Genomic DNA, 21061 nt, shown 5'->3' with positions numbered 1-21061 from the left:
TCCCGAGCCCAGCCCCGGTCCCTTCCCGTCCCGCCCCCGCGTGGCGTCAGCCCCGCGACACCGCGTGTTTCCTGCCCACGTTGGTGCCCGCCCTTCCCGCGGGAGGCGATGGCGGAGCGGTGAGCGCGCAACGTGCCGGGCGCGGTGCCTTAAACCGCGCCGCGACAGCCGTCGAGTAGTTCACTAAATCTACTCGTTAAATGTTATTGCGTTTGTTTGTGCACGCGTTAAATGCGGTGTTGGGTAGTGCTGTGGATCTGCGTGTAAAGGGCTGCGCGCGGGGCTGGGCCTGCCTTAAATGTCTCGGCAAGGTCCTGCAGCGGAGCTGGCGCATGCATTAGGTGGCACATTGGGAGGGCACAGGGTGTGTGGCGGTTGGGGTACGGCTTGTACGACCCAAATGAGTCCGTGTATTAAAAAGTATGTTAAATGAATACCGAGCATCTTGCATTGCGTGGCTGATCTACTTTGCTGCACAGCGTGACTCGGGAGCAAAACCCGAGCAGTGCAGGACAGCCTTCGCCCTTTTGGAGGTGCAGAATTGACCCTGTTTTTTGAATGTTAGGTGCGGCGGGGAGGTGGGCTGGGACTCTGCCAGAGGGGTTTTTCAGCGCGCTCTGGGTGTCCGCAGCCTGGCACAGGAGTGTAAGAAGCAAGCCGAGAGAGAGGCGTGTGCAGGGGTGGGGTAAGCCAGGATCAACCTGGTTTCGGCAGCCTCCCACGGAATCCTCCTTGGGGCATTTTGCAAGGTTGCAACCCCGGGAGCAATGCATGGGGTGGGCAAGGGTCACCAAGCATTAAAGCTACAGCATGTGTGTCAACTCACTGTCCCCTCTGCTGAATAATCAGTGTTGGGGGTCCTTGAATGCCCATCGATGGACCCACTTGTTTGAGTGGCAGGACTCCCTGCCTGGGCTGTTGTGCAGTCCTTGAGGGCCCCTACAGAGAGACAAAAAAATAAATAAAATTAAGAGAAAAGCACTAAATGAAGCATGGAAACATTCCAAACACAGGCAGCGTGTAAGGGAGATCAGAAGGAAAATGATGCCAAAAAAAACCACTTCAGGGCACAGCCAGGAGCATGGCTATGACACTGACTGGGCAGGATTAGAACTTGGCTGAAGCTGCTTTGCATTCCTGCCTTTCTGTGTGCTCTGTGCTGTGGCTGACTTGCCTGTGCCAGCCCTGCTCCACCGCAGAGGCTCCTAGGAGGTCCCACCTGAGCCTTGTCTTGGAATTCATCCTTCTCACTCCTTGCTGTCTGCTAAACCCTGCCAGACTTCTGACAAAACTAGCCTGGCTTGGATCCAGTTTATTGTTCTCCAGCTGCAGGATCAGACAGAACTTTTAAATGTTTTTAGTAAGAGAACAGGCTTGGGATCATTCCTTAAATCTTGCTGCATAGTACGCTGTCACCCCAGCAGCTGAGGTTATCCCAGTATCTCAGTCCCTCACACTCTCTGAAGTGCACAGTCACTATTCTCCCCACTTCCTGAACCTTTCTCAACTTATCCATACCTTGGAGGAGACCCAAAGTACCTGGTGAGCTGCCTGTAGTTCATGCTAGGTTGTGTGGGACTAGGCAGCTCCTCTTTGTGCCAGGATGCCCTGGGCTTGGCACATGCAGTGAGCCACAACTAGGACTCAGCAAGGAAGCTGTGAAGCTCTTGCAGCCCCCTGGATGGTGGAACCTGGGCAGGGAAGGAGTTGAAGGGCAGGATCACTTAACATTTGGATCAGGTACTGAAGAATCATGGAGTCAGACTTTTTGCTTTACTGCAGGTCAGCCATTGTGTGAGATGCTGCCAAGTGCTGGTGTCTATTACTTCCCGTGGGAGATCAACAGCTCGGTCCCCGAGGGGAAGACACTGAGGACATTTGGCAGGTGAGAAGGGTACCCTGCTCTCCTTTTCAGGCCAGGCCTTTCCTTCACTGACTGAGCACCCCCTTTTGGTTTGTACTTGGTTTTCTGCACAGCTGAGCTTCCCAAATTGATCATTCCCAGGTTATGCTGCTATGACCTGGCCCGATCTGAAGCCATTCTAACCACACAGCACAACTCAGCTCAGTACCTGGTCTATGTTGACACCGAGTTTGTGGAGCCATTCCAAGCCCAAGTGGGATCTTCCTACATGGTCCTGGGAGAGGCTGAACACAGGGAAGGTAAATGCTCCGGGAACTGGTGCCCTTTGCTGCTTTTCATGGTACATCAGCTCTTTCGGGGCTCCCTGAGTCACTGAGAGCAGCCTGGACCAAGACTCCTCTTGTGCAACTCCTCCATCACACGACCACGTGATTCAAAGTAGGAGCAGCCTGTCTGTCCCAGCTGACCATGAGAAGAGCCACGTTTATCTTGGTGAAAATCTGATCCTCTGGCACAGATTTTTTTAGAAACGGGAAGCATTTCAACCACATTGCTGGGCTTGTGAAACCTATGCTAAAAAGCCTTCTGGCATCACTGCCAGCCACCACACCAACCATCTTAAACCCAAACGTGGCAGATTGCAACAATACCTCTTTGCAAGTGGCTGGGTTGGTCTTTGCCATCCTTGAAAGGCTCTAATAATATATTATCCCTGCCCTCAGACATATGAGGAATGCAGGCAGACTGTCATGCAGGGCACCCTGTTGTCCTTTCCATAGGGCACATGGGGTGCCCTATGTTCCAGCTGCTTGGTGCTTTGCATGGGGAGTTGATCTGAGCTGGGCCATGGCATGGTGAAGCAAATTCTTTGTTATCTTGGCCACACCTGATAAAAAACATAGAAGTCCTCAGTGGCATGTGGAAAGCCACACTTCACGTGGCCTCTAGAGAGTAACCTGTTAAGCCACTGCTGCAAAATCTCTTTAGAAAATTATTACTTTTGTCATCCCAGTCTAGGAGGGAGTTTGCCCCATTTTGCAGGGGTGGAAGGGGAGTAGACTAAGATGGTGGCTGTGTCACCAGGGCTATGTCACCACAGTTTGGCCCCTTCTGTGCAGCTCCATGTTCCCACTTAAATTCCACCAATGAGCTGTTGGTTGCAACCAGCCTTGAGTATCTTCTAAGCCCTCTGCACGGGGCATTCAGAAATGAGCTCAGACCCATCACTGCTGCTTTTCAGCCAGGGAAAGCCAAAGTGCATCCAGCCACAAAGTAGACAGGTGCTGTATGGCAGGCACTGGCACTGTTCCCCAGTGTAAGGGGAATTCAGTGTCAGTCACTCGCATTTTGTAGCCATCAGGGCAGAGGGAAAGCATGTCACTGAATTAAGCTGCTCCTGCTGCTCACATCAGTGGTGGCATGCAGCCAATCTGGTCTCCTGAAGTTCTCAGGCTGTGGTTATTTGCCCAGCTGCAGTCATATGTTGCCTGAGGAAACTCTCTGTCTCCAGGATGCTCGCTTTGTTTTCCTTTCTCCAGAAACCTCCAGTCCTGTGATAAAAGCACGAATATTGACCTGCGTGGAAGGGATGAATGTGGCCCTGCTGGAACAAGCCATACAGGAGCAGAGGAAATACTTCAATGAGAGGCAGGAGCAGAGGGAAAACAGCACATCCTGACAGCAGCTCTGAGACCAGCCACATGCTGGTCCTTGCAGAACCATTTGCAACAAACATGTTAAAAGTAAATTAGAAGGTGTGTTTGCTGTGGCAAACGGCAAAGTCACTGAGCAGGTAAACAGTTGAAGACTGAGTCAATGTGTGTGACTGTGGGTTGTCCATTCCTGCCCTAGGTGTCATGACTGACAATTGCTCTGGGAAGCAAGTTTGTTGTTTGCTTGAAAGGGTGGTTAAGGAAAGGGAACACTTGGGTTACACTGGTTCTTTCGTAATGCATGACATGAAGTCAGAAGAGGTATCTGGAGTTAAGCAGCTCACCTTTGGCAGATGGGGGAAAAGGGTATTAGCACAAAGTTCATCAGCCCTGCCTGGCTGCGGGCCCAGGAGTGCCTTATATTGGGGTACCCTGACTCAAGTGCCACACAGGAACATTCCTGGCAAAACACTCACCTAGCTGGACTGACCAAAGAAACAAGAAGAACAAAGAGTCACTATTTTCAGTAGCACCTGCCTCTTCAGGTGGGAAGAACTGGTATCTAAAGGGAGGATTAATTCTAACTCTAAAATAAATATTTGCCGTACCCTGAGTACTTGACTTTCTTCCTTGACACAACTAAGTTTGAGAGACCTTAAATCACTATTTTTGAAGTATCAAAAGATTTTGAATGAAATTTTTCTAAATAAAGATGAAAAAAGAAGGGAGCCTGTTTTTTATTTATTAAATCCCTCTTTCTTCCCAAGTCAAATGTGCTAGGCCTTACACAAACCCTATAGATGACGTGAGAAAATTCAGTTTTCTTCCTCCTAAGTACTGGGTGTGTATGGAAGTGGCTATGTGTGTGTACTGGGTGTGTATGAAAGTGGAACTTTTTAAAAAAGTTGCAAGAAAAGGAGATGAAGTTACATCAGAGCCACTCTGGTTGAAGAACATGATGCCAGGCCCACACAGCTGTATTAAACCATTGACACAAGGACAAAAGATTGCTAATGTCAGATGAGAATCAAATGTTTGTGTAAGGCAGGGAAGACTCTCCTGTACTGTAGAAATCCCCAAATTCGGTGTGACCATGCCTGTGGTTTGCAGGGGAATACAGCCATCTCCAGCCTTTTCTGCTTGCACTCAAAAGATTTTGAGCCCCCAAGTCCTCCAGATGAAATTCCTTTTGCCTCTGCCTTTCCTGGTGCCACAATACATAAAATTATTTTAATCTCGTCTTCTGCCAGCTATCAAGTCAATGATTAATTCCCCTTCAAGGACATCTCCCAAAAGGCTGACTGAGCAGCACAGCCCATGTTGGGGAGGTGCAAGGGACAATTATGCAAGACAAAATAAAAGGGGGAAAAAAAAGAAAAAAAAACCACACACACAACCCCACCCAAAAAACAAACAAAAAAACCCCAAACAAAAAAAAAAAACCACACAAAAAAGTCCCCCCCAAAAAACCCCTTCCAAACAAAAAAAAAAAAACCCAAACAAACAAAAAAAAGCCCAAAAAAACTCCACACCAAAACTTCCCCCTGCCCACCAACCAACCAAACAATTAAAAAAGACATTTCTGCTTTTCACATTCCCATTTCACATTCTGCTGGCTGTTTGCCCTCAGCATGTCCCAGGGAGCCAGAATTATGACCACAATTACTCCAGCGATGCCCAGCGCTGTGCAGATGGAGCAGGAGAGCTTCTCCTGGCCCTGTGCAGTTTGTGCTGCTTCTCCAGAAGCCCCAAAGCACATCTTTCCATCAATTCCCTCAATTTTTAGCTGTGGCCAGCACACAGCACAACTTGGGCAGCAGAATGCTGGGTGGCTCCTGTGTGGCTCTGTCCGCCTGAAGCTCCCCGAGCCCACCAGGCTGCCCTGTCCCCTCACAGCTGCCCCGGCAGGTCCCTGAGGGCTCCCTGAGGGCTGAGGGAGCAGCAAGGTGGGACCGGAGCCCGGCAGCACCTCAGGGGACCCCTGAGGGGGTTCAGACGCTTTCCCCACATTCATCTTTTCCCTTCCCGCTTTTTCCCCTCCCCTCAGAGCCGCCCTCACTCCATCGCCAGGCTGAGGCAGCCCCATGGAGGCCACCCAGGCGTCGTTCCAGAAGGTGGAGAAGATCGGGGAGGGCACCTATGGCGTGGTGTACAAGGCTCGCAACAAGCGCACGGGGCAGCTGGTGGCCCTCAAGAAGATCCGCCTGGACGCGTGAGTGGGGCAAAGCCCTGGGACTGCCATGGCGCCAGCCCTGCGCCTGTGTGGGGCGAGAGGCACGAAGAAGCCTGGCATGAGGGGAAAAAGCTTCTCTAGGATTAAAATAATTGTGTGCATTGTGGCAGAGCCAAGGGGAACGTTGTCTGGAGGGCTTGGGGGCTCTGTGTCTCATGGGTGTGGCAGCTGTGGGGGTCCACAGGGAAAAAACAACTTCCACAGGGAAGACCCCAACTTTCAGGTGACCTAAAACAGGGCTGATTTAACCCACTGCTGAGCCAGCAGCTCAAAATCTTGGAGTGTGAGTGTTTAGGGCCTGACCTGGCACCACTGGGCCCCAGGTTCACGGCACAGGGCAAGGGGAAGCAGCTGCCATTTTGTGAGGTATTATCTCCAGGGCTGTGCTGTGGGGTCAGGCAGGGTCAGCCTTGGCCCTGAGCACGTAAAAGCTTATTTCTGTTGCCTTATTTCTGAGCTGTGTGCACAGTGAGGGGTGTCTGGGAGCCAATATACTGGGGCTGCACCCCATGGTGGCCCCTCAGCGTGGAGGAGGTGGCTGCCTGAGGGGTGAAAAGCTTTCATTTTCCCCCACCTCCAAAAAGAGACCTAGGTAATTTATACATGATTGCTTCTCTAAATGCACCCTCAGGTGCTTCCAAACAAGCTCTGCCCCAAGGCTTGCATGTCTAGGTCATCCCTTCCCTCTCCTTGCCCACAACTCCATCTCCCCCTGACTCACCCCAGCCCACCCCAGCCATTGCTCCACCCCAAACTCAAATGCTCCCTTGGGGTACAGTGGAAGAAGGAAAGGACAAAGCGCTCACTTGGACTGTGGGATCCCCCTGGGTTATGGGGTGTAGTACAGCCTGTCTCTGCCACAGGGAGTCAGAGGGTGTCCCCAGCACCGCGATCAGAGAAATCTCACTGCTGAAGGAGCTGAAGCACCCTAACATAGTCAGGTAAGACCTGGATGCACCCTTTCCACCAACTCATCCAGGAGCAGGCAACAAGCAGGTTTTTCTGTCCTTCCCCAACTGCATAGGCAGGACAAAAATACAGAGGAAAATGCAGGAATCCCTTAAACTTCCCTGGTTTTCAGACATACCTCATGGGTCTGCCACTTCACCAACACACTGCTGCTGCCCCATACTAGATTCTTCCCTTAAACTGCCCCTCTCTTCTCCAAAGGACCAACAGAGCAGAGGCATGTGTGGGAGGAGGGATGTTTGGGTATTTGCATAGGTTTGGAGCAGATATTGAAGGGAGGGCCTGTACTTCTTTTACAGGCTCCTGGATGTCATACACAGCCAGAAGAAGCTCTATATGGTGTTTGAGTATCTGAATCAGGACCTGAAGAAGTACATGGACTCATGCCAAGCTGGAGAGCTTCCTTTAAGCTTGGTCAAGGTACAGCATGGAAGGAATGCCAACAGGCAGGGCAGATAGCATGTCCCTGCTACCTTCTGCTGGATGGAGTCATCTCAGAGATGCTCAGACTGGGCCTGGAAATTGTTCCTCAGCCTCCCAGGTCTCAAACATTTTAGCTGGGAAACCTTCAGGGCACTATTGCTCTGAAATGTTTATTTCCAAGCAGTTTCCAGGCTCTCCAGCCTATCTCACTGCAGAACAAAGGAGGGATCTATTACTAATTGCCTTTGTAGACAGTAATGGGTGGGTGGAGGAGACTGACAGTGCCTGGACCAGAGTCTCTCTGTCCCCATGTGGTGTGGCAGCAGTTTGTGTGTATCTCTGAGTAGTGGCCCATAACCCTGATGTTGCACTGAAACAAGGGCTTTCTTCCCATTCAGATCTACGAGAGATCCAAAGTGCGTTGGTTCACACAATCCAGAGTTCAAAGTGTTTTCATCATGGCCTTACCTGAAATCTCTTCTCTCCTTAGAACTACCTTTTCCAGCTGCTGCAGGGTGTGAGCTTTTGCCACTCACACAGGGTCATCCACAGGGACTTGAAGCCACAGAACTTGCTCATTAACGAAGCAGGAGCAATCAAGCTGGCTGATTTTGGACTAGCAAGAGCTTTTGGTGTCCCCCTACGCACATACACTCATGAGGTAATGTCAAGGCTTCCTGAGTGGGGTACAAAATCCAGAGTGGGTGAACAGCAGCAGCACAAGTTGCTCATCTATAACAGAAGCACAGCAATGCCAGGAATGTGCTCTTAACCTCACCTGCAGCTAAAGGACCTCCATGTCCCCACAAGGTGTGCTGACTGTCTCTACTGGGGCCAGGCTGCCAGCTGGGCTCCCACCTTCTCTCCACAGGGTACACTTAATTGTTCCAGAGTGTGTTGTTGAAGAGTGTTCCGTAAATCCCAAATTCAGTGCTAATTTGCAGGCACTAGTGTCTGTAAATTCAGCAAGGCCTTAGCATGCTCTGATTCGTACAGTCACAGCATTACAGCTGAGAAGGGAGGGTCCCACGCCTCTGGTTTCATCCAGGGAAATCAGACAAAGCCTGTTTGTTGGTTCCTTTCCAGGTGGTGACTCTGTGGTACCGAGCCCCTGAGATACTGCTGGGATGCAGATACTACTCGACCCCTGTGGATATCTGGAGCATCGGCTGCATCTTTGCAGAAATGGTAGGATGGGTTTAAATAATCTCTTTCATGAACCAGAGAAGGCAGCTGCAGTGGGAAGGAGGGATGAAATGCAGACCATCTGGGATACTGTGTTCCCACCTTGTCCTGGGCTGTGCTTTATGGAAGGTCCACCCTAAGGGTTATCTGGTCCTTATCTCAGAAGGAAATCCACCACCCTGGGGGCCTGGCAGAAGGCTGCAGTTCCAAGTACCTTGGAACATAATGCTTCTCCTTGCAAAAGGGATAACTTCAGCCTTATTGCTGCAGCATTTTGGCCCTGGGAGGAGGTGACTCTCTTCCAGATGTCCCCATGGTGGGCTGCAGAGAACAAGCACTCTCATGGCATGGCAGAATGGATCTCCTAGGGGTCCATACTCCTTGGAAGAGCTGTGGTTAGCCCTGCAGTATAATAGCACTTTTCCTCATTCCCAAAGTCCCTGAGCTGCAGAGCAGGCAGGAGAGAGCTAGCCAAGAGTGGGAGCAAGCAGTCAGACACCCGTGATGCTCCCAGCTACTGCCTGGCAGAATCACTGCATTGCCACTGCTCTGGTCTGTGCAGTTGTTTGCACCTGCTGGGACAGAGGGTTGCTTGCAGCAGGAAATAGGGCACACAACTGATGGAAAGGTGGGAACTGGCTTTTTATTTTCTTCCCCCAGATGACCAGGAAGGCCCTGTTTGCAGGGGACTCTGAGATCGATCAGCTCTTCCAGATCTTTCGCACCCTGGGCACTCCCACCGAGGTGACCTGGCCTGGTGTGACCCAGCTCCCTGACTACAAGGGCAGCTTCCCCCAGTGGCCACGGAAGGAGATGAAGGACATTGTTCCAAATTTAGATCGAGATGGGAGAGACTTACTGACAGTGAGTGAGGGCTCAGAACAGGGCCTGGGGGTAGACAGGACTTTTTCAAACTGGGAAAGGAATAGGGATATTTGAGATTTAATTACCTGGAAGTGTAGCTGATCTGGGTTGAATGCTCACCTCTGACATTGCAGAAGCACCAAATAATGGAATAGCGCTCAGTCTTACTCTGAAGAAGGACTGTCAATGTAGGTTCCTCTAGGAATCACTGCACTGGGAGTCAAGGAACTCTTCTAACATAATCCCCAGAGTAACTTCAGTTGTTGGTTACTCCTGAAGCACAGAGGAGGAAAAAGGCAGGACCAGTATCTGCAACTGGGCCCAGCTGTGTGCAGGTGCAATTAATCACCCGGTTTTTAAAATCCTAAATCTTCTGGGTTTTTCTCTTGGCAGCAATTGCTCCTGTATGATCCCAGTAAGCGCATCTCAGCCAAAGCAGCCCTCAACCACCAGTACTTCCTCTGCAGAAACTCTGGGAGCCCTGAACAGCAACCTGTGCTGCAGAGAGACTACAGATGAGAAGACACAGCTCTCCCCAAGCTCTTGCACCTCCAGGTAGCACTGCAGATGTCATCTGGGGCACTGAGCAGGGGCCTGGCTGGAACCCAGGGTCTTGCTTCTGCTGAGGAGCCTGGGAGGGGACATTCTTAGCATTTAAAGACTTTCAGTCTGTTGCTGGGGGAAAGTTTGGGTTACAGCCAGGAGAGCTGTTTTGAAGAGGTCATGTGCAAAAGGTCAGGGTAATTTATCAGCATAAACCACTGAGATGTAGAGAAGAGAGCATTGTCCTTTCACTAGTAAGCTAAGGTGACTCACAGTGATTTTTATCTCCAGCACTGGAGCATCCCCAGATCTGTTGGTGGCAGTTGCTGGCCAGGGAAGGGGGACACTTCTCTGCTCAGCTCTTTGCTGCTGTCATCAGCGAGGCTTCTTAGCACTAAAAAAACTACTTAGTCTGACCTGTTTAACAGAGCTGACATCCTGCTCCTTCACAAGCTGAAGAGCACTATCAGGTGTCTTAGTTTGTGCCTTAGCTGGGACCAAGAAGCCAGATGATACAGTTAGCATAAAGCAGGTCCAGTTAGCATAAAGGACTTGCTGCATATGACTGGAAACAGGGAGCAACTAAACCACTGGGTTTTCATCATCATTCCAGATGTAATGCTGTTTCCTTTGCTTTATTGCCTTGGAAAGATTTTTGCTGTTCAAATGTTTGGAGGATTGTCTCTGACTCTTGGTGTGGTGTTGACATCTTAATTTCTTTTTCTTCAGTATAAAATAAATACTTGTCATTTGTTCAGAAGCCTTGGTGTTCATTGTTTGGCCAAACCATCAGGTTGGTAATGCAGGACAGCCTGGCTGGTTCTTTTTTCCACAGAGCCTGTATCCCTTCCTTATCTCCTGCACTCTTTCTTTTATCCTTTCCAGCCCAAGTCCTTGGCAGGTGCAGAGATGTGCTCTCAGTCCTGTTGTGGAACTGGTACAAAAAGTGTTAATCCAATTTCCGCTGTGTCTGTGTACTTTTAGCAAAAAAACAGTGTATGAGGAGCTGCTTTCTCATCAAGGACGGAAGGAAGATAAGGGGAAGACATCTGCCTTAGGAATGCAGCTATAGCCAAAACAAGATTATAGAAAAAACTGAACCGGGAAACATGGGGAAAGTTTTATGGTAATTTAACAATTATAATACACACACGGTGACTGTATTTAAGCAACGCACTTGTAGTGAATCGTGTGCGCACCAGGTGGAGCTTATCCCCCGTGCACCAGGCTTGTGATAGCTTCTTAACACTACTTAGGGGTTAAGGGGTTTTATTTTACCCACTTTTCGGTGGCATTTATTGGGCACCCAGATAGGAGCTCACCTCTGAGCCTCGACGGATCTGCAGTCGACAGATCTCCAGCCAGCACCGGGGGGTTCTCGGGGAGAGCCTCGGCCTCAGACCGTCAGGGGCTCGAGGCAAGATCCCTGGGGTGAGTAAAGGCATCATTTAAATTGTTTATCTTTGGGTTATTGACGAGGGATACGAATCCCCTCACAGAGTTACTGGTGAGGGGTTTGAGTCACCCAACGGGGGTTAAGTCCCTGGGAAACTCACCATCCAGGGCTTTGAGTCCCCCAGGACTACTGGGACTTCCAGTCCCCTCCGAGGGGTTCCCCTGGAGCAGGAAGCTTAAAACAGTGTTGTAGCTGGCTGAGGAGAAAACAAACCAGGCTTATAGCACCGGAGCCAAAACACTGCTGTACTTTTGTGGTGGAGTTTGCTTAGATACTCTGAATTCTTTTTGGTCTCTGGCAGTGTGTGTATAAGTGGGTTGTGTATTGATTTCAGTTTGCCGGCCTGCAAAATCAACACTGGGACGCCTGTGCTATAAAGCTCGTTAGCTGGAAGAGTGTTGGAACTTAACTGACTGTTGGGCTTTCGAAGCAATCGGGGTGTGTGTGCTATCGATTATTGATTTGCTTTCTGTGTGCGCCGCTGAAATCGCATTTGTGGACGCGAAGCGCCCTCTCGTGCCAGTGCGCACCGAATTCCCGGCGCGAGTGGGAGCGGGCGGGCGGACAGGGGCACCCCCAGTTGCAGCTCCGCCGTTCCCCTGCCTTCATCTTGGCTCGGGGAGGAGAAGGAGAGGAGAAGAAACCCAATAGACCCGCAGCACAGCAGCCCGGCCCCGGCCCGCCGGGCTCTCGCCTGCTCCAGCGCCAGCAGTCTGGGCAGCATCACCCACCCGCTGCATCCCAGAAACAACCGCGGGGACTCCCCGCGCCCAGGTAATCGTTGTATTCGCTTCCCAGCCCTTGTTATATACTTGTACTGCTGAGTATGGGGGCGGTCTGTTCTAAAACTAGAGTGGGAAATGATATCCCGAGTTCTCCGTTGAAATGTATATTGAATCACTGGGAAAAGATAGGGGGAGACTCGTTACTGAAATCCAGACTAATCCAATATTGTAACCACTGGTGGCCACTGTATAAACTGGACAATCAGGCGAAGTGGCCAGAGAACGGCACCTTAGATTATCACACCATGTTACAGCTGAGGCTGTTTTGTAGAAGAGAGGAGAAGTGGAGCGAGATGCCTTATGTAGATCTGTTCTTTGCTTTAAGAGACCACCTGGAGTTGCAAAGGGGGTGCCTACCCAGCCTGTCAAACCCTCTCATGCTAGCTTTTGGAAAGGAAGGGGAAAAGGATAGGAGATTGAAGCAGTGTTGCTCCTCCTGTAGTATTGGGCACCACTGTTTGAAATGCCACAACCAATGGGAGGAGGATGATGTAGAAATGATAGAGGCACCAGATGCAGGAGACAGGGGCGTAGAGAATTGGGGTGTGCCTGATAAGGGGGAAGCACAAGCAGGGGATGAGCAGTCATGGGGGAGGCAAGAGTTAATTTCAAGTCCAGTGGTGGGGAGATCCCAGGGTGAGCAGGAGGTGAGAACACAAGAGGCAGGGGAGCAGGGCGTGAGAAAGCAGGAGATAGGGGAGCAGGGGATGAGAAAGCAAGAGGCAGAGGAGCAGGGGGTGAGAAAGCAAGAGGCAGGGGAGCAGGGGGTGAGAAAGCAAGAGGCAGGGGAGCAGGGGGTGAGAAAGCAGGAGATAGGGGAGCAGGGGGTGAGAAAGCAGGAGGTGAAAGAGCAGGGGGTGAGAAAGCAGGAGATAGGGGAGCAGGGGGTGAGAAAGCAGGAGATAGGGGAGCAGGGGGTGAGAAAGCAGGAGGTGAAAGAGCAGGGGGTGAGAAAGCAGGAGATAGGGGAGCAGGGGGTGAGAAAGCAAGAGGCAGGGGAGCAGGGCGTGAGAAAGCAAGAGGCAGAGGAGCAGGGGGTGAGAAAGCAGGAGGCAGGGGAGCAGGGGGTGAGAAAGCAGGAGATAGGGGAGCAGGGGGTGAGAAAGCAGGAGGTGAAAGAGCAGGGGGTGAGAAAGCAGGAGATAGGGGAGCAGGGGGTGAGAAAGCAGGAGGCAGGGGAGCAGGGGGTGAGAAAGCAGGAGGCAGAGGAGCAGGGGGTGAGAAAGCAGGAGATAGGAGAGCAGGGGGTGAGAGAGCTGGAGCGGGATAAGCAGGAGGCCATAGCTCAGCTCTGGGCAGGGGTGGGACCTCACAGCCTGATAGTGATGAAGGTACCTTTCTCCCCAGTCGATCTCGAGGCATGGATGAGACTGGCAGGACCCTACAGAGAAGATCCAGAGAGAGTATCTAGAGTATTTGAAACCATTCTCAAGACCCAGAACCCGGATTGGGGGGTTATACAAGTTCTATTAAATACTCTATTAGACTCCACAGAAAGAGAGATAGTACTCAGGACTGCTAGGAAAGAGGTGGACAGGATAGGTACAGCAGGTGCATTACCAGGAACTGTGGAAGAGCACTTTCCCTCCCAGGACCCCCATTGGGACCCTAACACAAAGGAGGGGAGGATTTTTCTGGGACAATATCAACAATGGATATTATTTGGCTTTAGACATGCAATGCCAAAGGCAATCAATTGGTCTAAACTTTATGAGCTGAAACAAGAACCACATGAGACTCCAACTGCATTTGTGGAACGCCTAAGGGCAACTGCCAGGAGATACACTAATATTGATCCAGAAAAACCAGAGGAAGCTGTACAGCTGGCTCCTATTTTCATAGGGAATTCAGCACCGGATATTAGAAAGAAGTTACAAAAGCTGGAGGGAGCAGAGTCTCGTGACCTGGGAGAACTATTACAAGTGGCCTGGATAGCTTTTAATAACAGGGGAGAAGAGGAACAAAACAAGATCCGGGAAAGAGAAAACGAGAAGGAGCAGAAAGAAAAGAGGCGCGAAATTGAGTGTGAGGAGAGAAAAAAGAAACGGGAAATGGAACGGGAGGAGAGAGAAAAGAAACGGGAGGCGGAAAGGAGGAAGAGAGACAGAGGCAGGGATGCAATGCTGAGCGCGGCCCTGCAGAGGGCGCTGTTTAGGCGCAGGGCGCTGCAGCCCAACCAGTGCGCGTATTGCAGGGCGCTGGGGCACTGGAAACGGGAGTGCCCCAAAAACCGCAGCGGGCCCAAGCCCGCCGCGATAACCCCGCACCACGAGTGACGGTGAGAGCCCCAGCCGAGCCCCTGCTTACAGCAGAGCTGGGGGAAAGAGAAAACCGACTTTCTAATAGACATGGGGCTACTTGTTCGATGTTAAATACAAATAAGGGAAGTGTAAATGTTGTTGGTGCAACAGGGAAAGAGGAAAAACAAACTTTTTAAAACCCTATTAACTTTAAATTTGGCAAATAGTGGATAACACACCAATTTCTATATAGCCACAATGTCCAGTTCCTCTATTAGGAAGAGATCTGCTAAGTAAATTGGAGGCATGGGTTTTGTTTAAACATGGAGAAATGCAATTATTGGTGTCCGAGACTAAAGCCATCGAGGCAAGGACTTTAATGTTGCAGGGAACACTGGAACCAGATAATTCTGGAGGAATACCAGAAATAACAGAAAATGCAGTAAAACACTCTTGATTTGGACCAGTGGAAATCCAGGCTATTCCCAACAAGCTCAGCCTGTAAGTGTTACCCTAAAACCTGGATGAAAACCAGTAAAGCAGAAACAATATCCTTTAAAGTTAGTATCTAGGAGGGGAATCAAGGGTCTAATAGAAAATTTCAGGGAATTTGGATTACTGATAGAATGTAAGTCAGAACACTCCCATTTTGCCAGTTAAAAAGCCTGGGATGAGTAAGTACAGGTTGGTACAGGACCTATGAGCAATCAATCAAATATTTCAGATATCCACCCTGTCCTAGCCAGTCCCTTTACCCTGTAACATCCCTTACAGAATATCACCAATGGTTTACAGGGATAGGTTTGGAGGATGCCTTCTTTTGCATACCTCTTGATAAGCAAAGCCAGGGCATTTTTGCCTTTGAATGGGAAAATCCTCAAACTGGTGGGAAGACTCAGCTTACCTGGACTGTGTTACCACGAAGATTTAGAAATAGTCCAACAATTTTTGGGAACCAAGTGGAAAAATAATTAGAGACCTGGAAAAAGGAGACCCCTGAAGGGTTGGTCCTGCAGTATCTTGATGATATCTTACTAATGAAAACTACATGGAATTGACTATCAGTCTTCTAAATTTCCTAGGCCAAGGAGGTTACAAAGTATTTTGGGAAAAAGCTCAAATCATGAGGCAGGAAGTTACCTACCTAGGGTTTGAAATTATACCAGGACAGTGGGAATTCAGAATGGAGAGAAGAGAGGCCATCTGCCAAGTACCCCAACCTGCAATTGCCTGAGATTTAACAGCATTCCTGGCTGTGGCTGGATGGTGAAGATTGTAGGTTTTAAATTATGGACTTTTGGTCAAATCATTGAGCTTTTAAAGGAGGCACCCAAAAGGACATTTGATTTGGACTCCTGAGGGTGAATACACGTTCTGTAACCTAAAGATGTCCCTGGTGTCTGCACCCACCTTAGGACTTCCAGACTTAACAAAGCCCTTTGAGTTTTTTTGGGCAGGAATGACAGCACCTCATCCTTGGAGTTCTGGCTCAGAAGGTGGGAGACTTGAAAAGGCCTGTGGGGTTCTTTTCAAAACAACTGGACAAGGTCAGCCAGGGATAGCCCTGATGCCTGTGAGCTGTGGCAGTGACTTCTCCTCATCCTAGAGGCCAGGAAATTGAATATAGAACAAAAGACATTAGTGCACACTTCACACACCACACTGTGTTTTGCCAAAAAGTGGGGCATTGGCCTTCCCCAAGCTGTATGCTGAAATATCAGACTGTTCTAACGGAGCAAGAAGATGCAGAGTTGAAAGTAACCACAGTGGTAAACCCAGCCCAAGTCCTGAACATCCCGATGCAAGAAGAGCAGCTGACCCTCAATTGCCTGCACACAGTTGAGCAAGTTTATGTAAGCTGACCAGACCTACAAGATGCACCAAGTGAAGATCCAGAGCTCTTTACAGAAGGAAGTGGCTTGGTGCAAGATGGAAAATAAAAAGCTGGCTGTGCCACAGTAACACCAGCCAAAGTAACAGAAGTTGCACCACTGCCCATGGAAACCTCAGCACAAAAGGCAGAGCTCGTAGTGCTGTGAAGAGCCCTGGAATTGGCAGCAGGATGAAGAGTAAACATATGGACTGACTTGAAATATGCTTTTAGAGTTGTTCGTGCCCATGGAACCATAAGGAAGGAAAGAGGTCTATTAACAGCACAGGGATCTGTGATCAATATACACAACAAATATTGTCCTTCCTTGATGCCACCCAGTTGCCCAGAGAGTATCTGTACTACACTGCAGGGCACACCAGTGTGGGGAGTCCCAAATTCTTGTAGGAAAAAGACTTTCAGATAAATCTGCACAAGAGGTTGCACAACAAGGCACCCTGGCATTAGTACCTAAGAAAGCTGTTTCACTTACAGAAGTTAGCCCTGGGTATATTCAGGCAGATTTAAAATTAGCTACTTACCTAAACGCCCAGAATAGAGAGGGTGGATGAATGGCAACACCCAGCAACCAGATCATAATCCCACCTCAAGTGATGCAAATTATCAAGGAGAAATACCAGCAAACCCACTGGGGAATCAGTGCTATGGTGACTGGTCCAAGGACTGAGATACCAGTGTCCCTGTGACAAAAAGTATCAAGTCTGTTACAGAAAAATGCCTGATATGTCTTAAAAATAACCCTTTGAATTCAAAAAGACTGCCTCCATGGATCACTAATAGAGGAAACAACCCCAGAGATTACTGCTAAATTGTTTTTCCTGAGCTACCACACCAACAACAATACCACTATCTCCTCGTATTATTTATTGGATGCCTTTTCCAGGTGGCCAGAAGTTTTTCCCTGCTGCACCAACAAGGCCAGGAAAGTCACCAAAGTGCTCTGAAAGAGATCATACCCAGGTTAGGAGTTCCTATTGGGGTGTCGTCTGATAGAGATCCCCATTTTATACCTGAAGTGTTGCGGCAACTTGGTAAGCAGTTGGGAATAAATTGGGATTTATATGCTCCATGGAAACTACAATCTAGCAGAAGGGTTGAGTGAATGAATCAAACTTTAAAGAGACAGATTGGCAAAATGTGTCAGGAAGCTTTCTTAAAATGGCCACAGGTGTTACCACCAGGCTTGCTATGAGTTAGACTACAGCCCCAAACTAAGCTGGAGGTGAGCCTACATAAATTGATGTTCAGATCAGATTCTGCTGCAACTTTCTTTGGATCTGAGGAACAAATTGGGAATTGGGAAATAGAATAATATTTGATTTTATTAGGGAAACCTTTGAATGAATGAGAAAGGTTTGTCAATCTCTCAGAACCTCTTACCCTAGACACGCCAGTTCACTCATTTCAGCCTGGGCATCACATACACATCCAGATCTGGAAACCTGAGCCACTCCAGGAGCAGTGGAAAGGACCTTCTCTGGTTCTGTTGACTGCAAGACCAGCTGTGAAAATGAAAGGAATTTACTCCCGGATACATTGCTCCCAAATTAAGAGGACTCTTGACTCAGTCTGAATCGTGGAAAACACAGGACCCTTGCAGCTGAAAGTGTTGAAGACATCTGTAAACGAGCAGCAAAATGTATAGACTAATATTTATGGGAATTATTTTATCTTTTGGTGGAGCTAAAAGAATTTAAAATTATTTTTAAAATAATTTAAAATTTTAAATTTTTTTAAAATATAATTTTAAATTATTATAACATTTTTTTGAAGAAAATTTGAAGAAAATTTAATATTGAAGAAAATTTAGTTTAAAAGAAAATTAAGAAGAAAATTTAATGTTGACTTGAATCCAAGGGTTTGGTAAGATGCACAATCTGTCCAGCATTACAGCCTGCCTCCCTATCCCCAGTTCAGCAGGGGAACCTATTCCTTGGGGAATTATCCCTATAAATCTGTCAACGGTGATTCAATATGATAATCTGACATTACAAAACAGAATGCCCTTAGATCTATTGCTGGTGAAAGAACAAGGGGGTTATGGATATTTAAAATTGGATAGAGAACATTGTTGTGTACACATCCCAAATATAACAGAACATCTCCAAAGACCACAAAATGTGGGCAGTTGCTGAGGATAGCAAAGCTATCCTGAAATGAATTGGTTCGATAAAATTCATCAAGGAATAGTGTGAAGGTCCCTTAAAGAAAGGCTGGCTGAAATACTGGAAACCATCCTAACTGTAATTGTACTTGTAATAATTATCAGCACTGCTATTGATTGTGTTTGCAAAATGATCAGTCATAATCTTATGGGAATATAGGTGACTAGAGATAGAAATCAAGTTGGAAGTTATCAAATGGCCTTAAGGAATTTGAGATGTTTCAGAGGGGGGAATTGATACCAAAAGGGTTAATTCAATTTCTGCTGTGCATTTGTACTTTTAGCAAAAAGAAATGGAGTATGCAGGAGCTGCTTTCTTAGCAAGGACCTACTGAATTCTGAAAACATCTGGCTTAGGAATGCAGCTACAGCCAAAACAAGGCTATAAAAAAACCTGAAGCTGGGAGCACTGGGAGGGTTTTATGGTAATGGACACTTGTAATATGCATGTGGTGATTGTATATAAGCAATGCACTTGTAGAGAATCATGTGCATGTTAGGTGGAGCTTATCCTGTAATAAATGATGCCTCTTAACACTACATTGGTGTTAAGGAGTTTTATTTTACTCAGTTTTTGGTGAACTTCAGTGACAGAACAAGGGGCTGATGGTTCTGCAGCCCACTGATGTCTCAGTGTGGGGCTGCTTTCCATTAGAAGTTGCCAACACCATTTCAGAGTTATGTTCTACTTAATTAAATACTCAAAAGTCAGATCTAATTTACAGAAGACAAACTTCTGCACTCCTGTTTCTCATGCAGGTGCACACATGTGCTCTCCTAGTAACTGCAATCAAAAAAACAAAAACCAATTTCAGCACAATCTGACAGCTGTGCTCTTGCATCTCATGGCCTCTGTGTGCTGACAGCCAGCTTGGAGGCACATATTTGTGGAGGAATCCATATAAAGATGGATGAATTCTGCTGTGGGAATAATTTCCCTGACTTTGCATACATGTTGTAACGTCTATGCTTTACTGTTTGCTCTATGCAAACAATGCTCATGTTGTACCAGGCCAACTGTTTGCAGAAGAGCTTCCTTTTTGTTTTGTTTTTAAAAGATCTGCAGTAAAAAAATAAATACCAAGGACATTCATCCAGTCCAGAAACATAAATAAAACACTAGAGCAAACCTAGCCCAAAAACTGAAGCAGCTGAGTTAACTTTAAACACTCCACTGCCAGCAAAGGGAACACATCACAGCATGACATGAGCCACTTTCTGCAGATAAGGGGCACTTGGCAGCTAACAGAGGATTTTTAGTGAGTGTTTTTCAGACTAGACTAAACTGCTCTGCCACCTAATCATCTCTTAACAACTTCACCCAACCCCAGGTAAATCCCTCCCGGCATGCAGTTAGGGTGCACTTTGTCCAAAATTATTAACTCCCTGCCTAATTACCAGAGCTCCAAGTCTGGTAGTTACAGAGCACTCCTCCAAACCATTATTCACCCCAGAGCAGGGTGAGGAAGGCTGGCAGCAAACTCACCTGCTGGCACCTGATTGATGCTCCTGCTTTCGGCCAGACATGGGGAGCAAAGCTGAGGCACAGCCAGGCAGCTTTAAAGAGCTGGGACCCAACAATTCCTGGGAGCTGCACTGCTCCAGGGCTCCTGGGTTGTGCTGGGACAGGATCCTCACCTGGCCACGCTCCTGTGCTTCAAGGACTGCTGGGCAGAGTTTTTTTCCTGGTCCATGACAGCCCAGCTCCAGGGCCTTGCTGCTGAGCCAGACCAGCAGTGTTCTACCAAAGGAAAGAGGCTGGAGTGGATGCTCCAGGCTGTGGGCAGTGGTTTTCCCTATTGTAAACCAACAAATTGCCCAGCACTGATCACGGCAGCTGAGATGGCCACGAACAGCAGCCATAAATCTGACAATAACCAGAGACCCTGCAGAGCCTGGGACAGAGCCTGGGCAGATCTCAGGCTGGAAACTTGCTCTTACAGATTACTAATGCTGGGCACTACCTACCACTAGGAAGGTCATGGGAGCTGAGTGTGCTGAGCCTGCCAGACTGGGAACAGTTTCTTCCTAGAGCCCAGACTTCAAATTCCAGCTAGGCTATATGGAAGTAGAGGCTATGCTGCTGATCCGGTGGGTGAAGGAGGGAGAGAAAACTTCTACTCTCATGGATTGTTTTGGGTATGTTGGAGTTCCTGAATCCCATCAGCTAAAAGAGCCCCTGGGAGAGGAGAAAGAGCAGCTGATATGAATAGAAAGTAATTTTCTCATCCCATAAACACAGGGGATGCTCCACAATAGGGTAGATAATAGGAAAGAACATTTGTCATATGAGAATTGCTTGTTTCAGGAAGGACTAAGTGATGGAAGTTACATAAAGGAGTAACTTCCTTTTAGTTCACCTAAAGAAATAGCAGGTGCAGATTTTCCAGTACTGTTAGGTGGGACTGCACCCCTTTGGTGCTCAAGTCCTTCTTTTAGAGGTGTCCAAATGACCAGGAAGCAAAGTCCTGTTGGTTTTCAGTTTTAAAGACAAATAGAACAAAATATTTTAAAATATGGACTCATAGGCAGGACACTTTAGGGGGTTCACTGCTGTGGGAGATCAAGGAGAGCAAGAGTCTACAAAACCTGTGTGGATTGGGCTGCAGGGCATGGGATTGCATGGGGAAGGAGTAGCTGTTCCTCCAGCCACAGCCTACAAAGACAGCACAGCCACAGACACTCACTTGCTATATTTATTGCATGCAGAATGACCCAACTGGAAAACACTCTGGCTCTCCCCGATTTCTGTACATAGCCACATTTAACCTACTGCCTGTGAAGTTCTCACA

General features: G+C 48.4%; 2 protein-coding genes across 2 annotated transcripts; both read left to right on the top strand.

The window, feature by feature from the left end:
• The first annotated feature begins 79 nt into the window (after window positions 1-79).
• Window positions 80-4244, top strand: TEN1 (TEN1 subunit of CST complex). Its single transcript, XM_021541676.3, has 4 exons — window positions 80-119; window positions 1783-1885; window positions 2006-2163; window positions 3403-4244. Exons 2-4 carry the CDS (start codon window positions 1800-1802, stop codon window positions 3540-3542), a joined length of 384 nt encoding a protein of 127 aa, XP_021397351.1. The 5' UTR covers window positions 80-119; window positions 1783-1799; the 3' UTR covers window positions 3543-4244.
• A 1356-nt stretch (window positions 4245-5600) lies between these two features.
• CDK3 (cyclin dependent kinase 3) lies at window positions 5601-9709 on the top strand. Its single transcript, XM_021541641.2, has 7 exons — window positions 5601-5728; window positions 6613-6690; window positions 7018-7138; window positions 7632-7802; window positions 8228-8329; window positions 8987-9190; window positions 9584-9709. The coding sequence occupies exons 1-7, from the start codon at window positions 5601-5603 to the stop codon at window positions 9707-9709; spliced, it is 930 nt and encodes a 309-aa protein (XP_021397316.1).
• The last annotated feature ends 11352 nt before the right edge of the window (window positions 9710-21061 follow it).

This window comes from Lonchura striata, chromosome 19 (genome assembly GCF_046129695.1).
Source record: "Lonchura striata isolate bLonStr1 chromosome 19, bLonStr1.mat, whole genome shotgun sequence".
Classification (NCBI taxonomy): domain Eukaryota; kingdom Metazoa; phylum Chordata; class Aves; order Passeriformes; family Estrildidae; genus Lonchura; species Lonchura striata.
The sequence above is the reverse complement of the archived record's forward strand: the minus strand, read 5'-3'. Positions and strand labels throughout refer to the sequence as shown.

What these genes read in the sequence shown, in the direction of transcription:
- CDK3 (XM_021541641.2), top strand. Translation starts at nt 5,601, where the DNA reads ATGGAGGCCACCCAGGCGTCGTTCCAGAAGGTGGAGAAGATCGGGGAG. An exon ending in TACGCACATACACTCATGAG is followed by an intron (nt 7,803 to 8,227) that starts GTAATGTCAAGG and finishes GTTCCTTTCCAG; the next exon opens with GTGGTGACTCTGTGGTACCG. An exon ending in GCTGCATCTTTGCAGAAATG is followed by an intron (nt 8,330 to 8,986) that starts GTAGGATGGGTT and finishes TTCTTCCCCCAG; the next exon opens with ATGACCAGGAAGGCCCTGTT.
- TEN1 (XM_021541676.3), top strand. Translation starts at nt 1,800, where the DNA reads ATGCTGCCAAGTGCTGGTGTCTATTACTTCCCGTGGGAGATCAACAGC. An exon ending in ACACTGAGGACATTTGGCAG is followed by an intron (nt 1,886 to 2,005) that starts GTGAGAAGGGTA and finishes GATCATTCCCAG; the next exon opens with GTTATGCTGCTATGACCTGG. An exon ending in AGAGGCTGAACACAGGGAAG is followed by an intron (nt 2,164 to 3,402) that starts GTAAATGCTCCG and finishes TCCTTTCTCCAG; the next exon opens with AAACCTCCAGTCCTGTGATA.